Below are 8,505 nucleotides of genomic sequence, written 5' to 3'. Positions count from 1 at the left end.
AGGACAGAAGGCAGAACCTGGGCTGCCCCACTCTATCCCAGATGTAGGTGTTCCCCTGGGAAAGCCCTCAAGACCCACAAAAATGTAAAATAAAGCCCCCCCCCACAAAAAAAACACACATTGCTTTAAATGTACAAAAGGTACACTGAAAAGATCAGAATAAACATGTTAACTGTTAAACAAACTTTTATATATTTTAAACTGTAACTCAATTCTGATAATACTTAGAAAATGGTTTCGACCTCTTTGCTCTGGTCCACATGCCTTAAAGAACTGGCCACTGGTACCTCACCGTCCCCCTCATCTACAAGGCTCTTCCTGAACTGACTTTTGTTTCCTGGCTATTACAAGCTCCGTTACACTGTAGGAATGTTACATTTGCTATTAATTCTGTAGTAACACCTCTTCCCCAATCTTCCCATCACTTGTCTTTGGTCACCTTTGTGTTAAAGTTTTCCTTAAAGCTCTTAAGGCATTACCTGGAACCGTGGTTCCCCTTTGTTACTTGTTTATTGTGCTTTTCCCACAGCTAGACTGTGAACCACAGGAGACACAATCTCCTTTGTTTGCTACAGTATCCGCAGAGCTGAGAACACTGCACGGGACTCTCCGTGAATAAAGATTTGGTGTGTGAATCAATGAGAAATTGACAACTGAGTGAAGGAACAATAAGGACGGTCAGTGACCAGATGAAGGACGCTGTGATCCTTTTTTTTAACTACAGTTCACTATAGTTTTCAGCCATGTCTACAATTTATGGTTATTTTTTACACAAGACTGATCAGTTTTAAGATTATCTTGAAAATGCCCAATTTCATCAAGCATCTTTGAATTACTGTATTTGGTAATGTGAATTTCTTGAATCAATTGTCTTGCAGTTGTACCACATTTTAAATAAATGAAGCCAAGTCTGAGTGAAGGAGCTTCTCTAGGGCCCAGGTGCTCTGCAACAGTAATTAAACTCCCTTAAACCAAGCACCAATTGCCAAATGCCCACTCATCCTCATGCCACGGGGACCCAGCTTTGGAATTGCTCTTCACCAAGAAGAAATAGCCAGGAGAGAAGAAGCTACAAATTCATCCCTCCAAAAACTGTTTGATTTAGTTATATAATTTTAATATAATAATGCTTATGCAGACTTTTTTAAATGACTCATTTTATCTTTTGTGATTTTCATTAACCCTGTACATCTGCTTTATGCCTCCAGGTCAAACTCAACACCATGGATGAAAACAACAGGAACTTGTCCACTGACTTCACCCTCACGGGGCTCTTCACTCACAGCAAAGCCTCAGGATTCCTTTTTGGTGCCATCTGTGCCGTCTTCTTCATGGCCATGACAGCTAATGGGGTCACCATCTTCCTGGTCCACGCAGACCCTCACCTCCACACCCCCATGTACTTCCTCCTCAGCCACCTCTCCTTCATCGACGTGATGTACAGCTCCACCATCGTGCCCAAGATGCTGGCTGATTATTTTGTGGGCAAGGGGACCATCTCCTTCGTCGCCTGTACAGCCCAGTACTTTCTCTATATGGGCTTTGTGGGGGCTGAATTCTTCCTGCTGGGGCTCATGGCCTACGACCGCTATGTGGCCATCTGCCACCCCCTCCGCTATCCTGTCCTCATGAGCCGGCGGGTCTGCTGGATGATCTTGGCCAGCTCCTGGCTTGGTGGTGCTTTGGACAGTTTCCTCCTCACCCTGATCACCATGAGTCTCCCGTTCTGCACCTCTCACGAGATCAATCACTTTTTCTGTGAGGCACCCACCATGCTGAGGCTGGCCTGTGGGGACAAAGCCGCCTATGAAACGGTGATGTACGTTTGTTGCGTCATGATGCTGCTGATCCCCTTCTCTGTGGTGATGGCGTCCTACACCCGGATTCTCATCACAGTGCAGGGGATCAAGTCAGCAGAAGGGAGGAAGAAGGCATTCGCCACCTGCTCGTCACACGTGATCGTGGTGACTCTGTTCTATGGAGCTGCCTTGTACACGTACATGCTTCCCAGATCCTACCACACCCCGATCAAAGACAAGGTCTTCTCTGCCTTTTACACCATCCTCACCCCCCTGTTAAACCCTCTCATCTACAGTCTGAGGAACAGGGATGTGATGGGGGCCTGGAGGAGGGTTATGGCGAGATGCCGGGGTGCCTGTGATGTGACAAGAAAAGAATTCTGACAGGCTAAGACCCCTGCGTCTGTTCAGAGCACAGGGGATTTCATCGTAGATAACACAGATCATTCTGGCAGCAACTGCCAATGCCACATCCAAATGTGGTGCTACTGTAACATTCACATGCAAGTAATGCCAGAGTTCCATTAACAGCACTTGTGTTTATTGTTTCTTTGTTTCCACTGATTTCAATTCATGTCATACCACTTCTCTGGTTGCAATTCATGTATATGAATGTCCACAAAACTCTGGTTAATATTACATACTCTGTCCATCTTCAGTGGCCTCATAAGAACTGGTGATTTTGACTACATTCTTTAAACTGTCCATAGATAGAGTTTATGGAAGGTTTAGGAATGTCAACATTTGAAAGACTTTGAAAGAGAGTAAATTGTCATCAACTTTAAAAGGGGTATCTACGTAGCTTCACACATGGATTTAGAAAATCCTGGTATCTCTTCTTTGAGTAACAACTGAAAACATTCCTCCTTTATTTAAATTTGGAGCTGGAAAAAAAAAATGGATCATGTGTTTTGTAGAAAGGCCAAGACTAAACCTCTATACGGGAAGGATTCTGCAATGTTACTCTTTTATGTGACAAATAATTGTTGCATTGACAGAGACAGTTAAAGATAGTTGATAAAGAAGTGCCCCCATTACTTAGCAATTTCTGTAATCACGTTTCAGGCTTCTCTCCAATTCTTTAGAATTATTAGCCTTCTGGAATCTCCCTGTAGGTGTTAGTGTTGGTGGGGCTATTTCTACCAATCTTTTTCTTCCAAAGAAATTGTGGACAGAGCATTTTTCCTTCTTTTCAGCACTGGCTTTTGCATTGGATAAGTGAGAAGGAAATAACCAGCTTTTCCTTTGAAAGTTAGAGCTGGAAAACTCTTTGTTAATGACGTAGTGTCATTTCTTTTTAGAAAGCTGAGACCTGGAGAAAAATGGCCTAAATCATAGACTCAGCAATAAAAACCAGGACCACATCCCAGATACTTTGGGTCACCTCTGCATGCTGCTATCGCAGGCTTTGTGTGCTTAACAGTTCCACAAAACCACAGCTGGGTTCAGTGATGTTCTACTGTTCACAGATGTGAGAGATGATATGAAACATAGCCAGACCTCCTATTGCACTGAAAAAACTTCTGTGTGTTAGACAAAATCTTTAGCCAAACAGAACAGCCCTGTGCTACTGGGCTCCAGCCTGGGCCACAGAGCAAGACCTTGTCTCTAAAATAATAGTAAAAACAATAACAAATAGAAAAGCCCACCTGGGAACAATGTGAGTTGGGCTGACAAGTTAATTGAGGACTTAGACCTGGTCCTATCTAACTGAGCAGGGTTATCAGTTATAGACCAGGGGCAGCTTTCCCACGGCTCTCTAGAGATTCTCATCTTCTTCAGCCTTGTCAGACTGCCCTGGAAAATGCCATGTGCCATATGATATGAATAAGCATTTCCAACCCAGAAGATGTTGAGGTACAAGGGACACAATAAATCAGAAGAGAAGGGGGGCAATGATCCATGAGAACTGAACAGTGCCAATTTCAGCACCACAGAAAGACCATGTGAACTTCTGTCAATCATGTGATGTGTCTGAGGTTCAATTTCCTCTTTGGTAAAACTTGAGTTAATACAAATTTTTTCCTTGTAAGATTTTAATGACAAAGTAAAATGACAAAAGTAATACAGCTTTATAAATACTGGTCATTATTTTAGTTATTCTTAACAAATGTGATTGCCTTTTATATTCATTTTTAAATAAAATACTTAGGAATATACTTAACCAAGGAGGTGAAAGATCTCTACAAGGAGAACTATGAAACACTGAGGAAAGAATTTACAGATGATACAAACAAGTGAAGAAAAATATCCAGCTCATGGATCTGTAGAATCAACATTGTTAAAATGTCCATACTACCCAAAGTGATTTACAGATTCAGTGCAATCCCCATCAAAATACCAATGTCATATTTCACAGATCTAGAAAAAATAATTCTATGCTTTGTGTGGAATCAGAAAAGACCCTGAATAGCCAAAGCAACCTTAAGCAAAAGGAACAAATCTGGAGGTATCACATTACCAGCCTTCAACCTACACTACAAGGCTTTAGTAACCAAAACAGCAGGGTATTGGCACAAAAATGGACATGCAGACCAATGGAACAGAAGAGAAAACCCAGATATAAAACCATCCACATACAGCCAACTGATCTTTGACAAAGCAGACAACAGTATACACTGGGGAAAAGAATCCCTGTTCAATAAATGGTGCTGGGAAAACTGGATAGCCACATGTAGAAGCCTGAAACAGGATCCACACCTCTCATCTCTCACAAAAATCACCTCACAGTGGATAACAGACTTAAACCTAAGGCATGAAACTATAAGAATTCTAGAAGAAAATGTAGGAAAAAAGTCTTCTAGATATCAGCCTAGGCAAAGAATTTATGAAGAAGACCCTAATGGCAATCACAGCAACAGCAAAAATTAATAAATGGGACCTGATCAAATTAAAAAGCTTTTGCACAGCCGAGGAAACAATCAACAGAGCAAATAGACAACCTACAGAATGGGAGAAAATGCAAGCTATATATCAGATAAAGGGCTAATAACCAGAATCTACCAAGAACTCAAGCAAATCAGCAAAAAATAAATATAAATAAAATAAACAACCCCATTAAAAAGTGGAAAAAGACATGAACAGAAGAAACTTTTCAAAATAAGATAGACTAATGGCCAATAAATATAAGAAAAAAAGCTCAATGTCTCTAATTATCAAGGAAATGCAAATCAAAACCACAATGAGATGTCACCTAACTCCACTGAGAATGGCTTTTATTAAAAAGTCCCAAAACAACAGATGCTGGAGTGGATGTGGTGAGAAAATAACACTTGTTATACACGTTGGTGGGACAGCAAACTGGTGCAACCTCTGTGGAAAGTAGTATGGAGAAACCTCAAAGAACTAAAAGTCGACCTACCATTTGATCCAGCAATCCTACTACTGGATATTTACCCAAAGGAAAAAAAGCCATTTTATCAAAAAGACACTTGCACCCAAATGTTTACTGCAGCACAATTCACAATTGCAAAGATGTGGAATTAATCCAAGTACCCATCAGTCCATGAGTGGATTAATAAAATGTGGTATATGTATACCATGGAGTTCTACTCAGCTTTAAAAAAAATAAATTAATACCTTTTGTAACAATCTGGATGGAACTGGAGACCATTCTCCTAAGTGAAGTATCACAATAATGGAAAAACAAACACCACACATACTCACTATTAAATTGGAACTAACGGATCTGCACTAATGTGCACACAGGGAAGTAACACTCAATGAAAATCAAGCAGGTGGCAGGGTGGGGGAGGATATGGGTAAAAATCACATGTGATAGGTACAATGAATATTTTCTGGGTGAGGGACACACTTACAACTTTGACTGAAACTGTACAAAAGCAATTCATGTATACAAAACATTTGTACCCGTGTAATATTCTGAAATAAAATTTCTCCTATTTCTCTTTTTCTATCTAGCATGCACACATGTAAGTATGCAATCTTATTAAGTATACTAAGATACAGATGACTGATAAAGGATAAAAATACCACAAATATAGCAGTTGAAAGTCGATTTAATAGAAAATTAGAAAAAATAGATAATATATGTTCTTTAAAAAAATAATAATTAAAATAACAATGAGCTAGCACTACATACCTTTTAGAATGCCTACAGTTAAAAATACTGACAATACCAAATGCTAGTGAAATACAGGAACTCTCATTCATTATTGCTGCAAATGCAAAATGGGACAGCCATTTTGGAATACAGTTTGGCAATTTCTTACAAAATTAAACATGATCTTACCATATGATCTGACAATTGCACTTCTTGATCTTAACCTTACTGACTTGGAAACTTATGTTTATACAACACCAACATGTGAAGGTTTGTTGCAGATTTTTCATAGTCATGAAAACTTAGACTTAATCAAGATGGCCTTCACAGTTGAATATATAAACTGCGGCATATGCACACAATGCAATATTATCCAGTGATAAAAATTGAAATGATTTATCAGGCCATTAAAAGACATGGAGGAAACTTAAATGAGTATTATACAGTTGTAGAAGCCAATTTGAAAAGGCTGCATACTGTACGATTCCAGCTACATTCCATTCTGGGAAAAAGTAAAACGGTGACAATAGAAAGATCAGGGTTGCCAGGGGTTAGGGGAGGAGGGACAGGCAGAGCACAGAGGATTTTTAGGGCAGTGAAACTATTCTATATGAACTGTAATGGGAGTTACATGACATTTGCATTTGTGAAAGTCCACACAACTGAAGAACAGAAAAAGTGAACCCTTATGGAAAGCATGGACTTTATTTAATCATAATGTATCAAAACTGATTCTTTAATTACAACAAATGTACCACACTAATGTGAGATGTTAATAATGGGGGAAAGAGAGGGGTATATGGGAACTCTCTGTACAATCAGTTCAATTTTCTGTAAACCCAACCATTTTCTAAAATATAAAATTTAATAAAAAAAAAAGATTCTAGCAATTATATAACCCTCTGATACTGTATTTCTTGATTGCATTTCATTTCAAGGAATCATTAGAAGCACTTACTAAACAATCATGGGGCTTGTAGAAGTTAGGGTGGGGGCTGGGCATGAAATGCTAAAATTTGTTAACTGGCCCTGTTGGGGCTTTGGTTATATGTATTTTGGAGACCGGGAAGCAGCGAGGCTAACGTTTCTTGGAAAGGAAAGTTAATCAGAAGAACACGAGCCGAATGTTAAGTAGTTTCCTGTCTTGGACACGTGGCAGTCTTTCCCTGGCCTCTGCGTTCCGAATGTTCACCCCTCCACCTACTGTGTACTCAGCAAGGCCCTGGCCACGCGCCATCTGCCTCCGGAGGAAAAATAAACGCCTGCCTGTCCCCGCGCCCTGTACTCTCCCCGTCACCAGCAGAACAAAGCTTTCTAAAAGGACGCTGCTGCAGCCGGGGGCAAACGTTTTTAGAGCGAGCAGAATGGTTTTCATTCTAGAGGGTGTTTTATTATTCACTGCCCGTCACCGGGAACGTCATCGCGAGTCGCTGCCAGGCTCAGCCTCCGGAGGATGAGAAGCTGCGTGTGACACACTCGGCCGCGCCTGCAGCAGAATCAGCTCAGGTGTCTGTGTCTGAGCCTGCGGGAAAGTTCTCAAGACCTCAAGACCTCGTGCCTCCTTGGGCCTAAACTGGCTAGTGACATGCGCAAAACGATTTGTCTTTCAGCTATATGATTAACCCACTCTGCCATTTAGATGACTCTGTTGCCTTGGCCTGACTTTCTCCTTAACAAATGGGAAATTCTGCCCCAGATGGAGTGGTTGATTCCCTCAGAACAAAATTGGCAACATCTAAGCGGGGCACAGCCCTTTCAGCAATCTGAGGAGGAGGATGAGCCATGTTTCTAACGGTTTTGGTAACTGTTTTGAGATTCATAATGTCACAAAGACATGTCACTCCACTATTAAGCTTTAAAAAATATGCAGTCATTGTGTAGCACATAGAATGACTTTTGGCATGAACTGACGTTCCTGAGAAATCAGTGGTTTCACATGAGAAATGCAGGACCGTCTGTGGAAGGAGCTCGGATGGACCGGGGACTTCCAGAACCCACTCCAGGGCCCGACGGGCACGGGGCACCCTGGGGCGATGCTCAAAGGAAATGTGGAGAACTGTCCGTGCAGGAGGAGAGTTCGAAAGACTGCGTGGTCCTGAAGGAGGTCTTGTCAAAATGGGTTTGGGCGCATGCCAGTTTCAGAGGCTGCTGCGGGTTTTCTGGGCTGCTGGGTTGAGGTCTCAGACTCTGTGTAAAGAATGATGTAATTCCATTAACCGGGATGGACCCAGGGGTGTTCCTGGGGATGAGTTCCAGGGTGCGAGGGGCCAGGTACAAATGCCATGTATTTGTGATTACTGATCTTGTTGACTATGACAATTGTAGAGATGAGAGAACAGAGTTCCAGAGCAATGTCCTGGCTTAGAAAATGTTACCCTGTCAACGACAACATTGGCACAGAATTCGGGTCTTCTGCTTCAAAACATGTTTCTTTGCTGAAACCCATTCTTTGCTGATAAGCAACATCAATAACTATTGAAAAATTAAATAGTGATGTGGTTTTTGAGACTCAGGCAAACCACATGAAAATCACACTGTATTGTAAATCTTTCAATTTTTGCTTGTTATGATGTTTTGGCACCTTAAAAAGCCTTTCTGGCTAGGGAGAGACTACCCTGGTTCTGAGGCTAGCCAGTTCTTAAA

At 41.3% G+C, this 8,505-nt stretch overlaps 1 protein-coding gene across 1 annotated transcript; it reads left to right on the top strand.

The window, feature by feature from the left end:
- Nucleotides 1-1,223: 1,223 nt before the first annotated feature.
- LOC138382914 (olfactory receptor 2T6-like) lies at nt 1,224-7,434 on the top strand. The gene is made up of 2 exons (XM_069467525.1): nt 1,224-2,162; nt 7,243-7,434. Exons 1-2 carry the CDS (start codon nt 1,224-1,226, stop codon nt 7,432-7,434), a joined length of 1,131 nt encoding a protein of 376 aa, XP_069323626.1.
- Nucleotides 7,435-8,505: the final 1,071 nt, after the last annotated feature.

The sequence above is a fragment of the Eulemur rufifrons genome, chromosome 4 (assembly GCF_041146395.1).
Source record: "Eulemur rufifrons isolate Redbay chromosome 4, OSU_ERuf_1, whole genome shotgun sequence".
In the NCBI taxonomy this organism is placed as follows: Eukaryota; Metazoa; Chordata; class Mammalia; order Primates; family Lemuridae; genus Eulemur; species Eulemur rufifrons.
The sequence above is the reverse complement of the archived record's forward strand: the minus strand, read 5'-3'. Positions and strand labels throughout refer to the sequence as shown.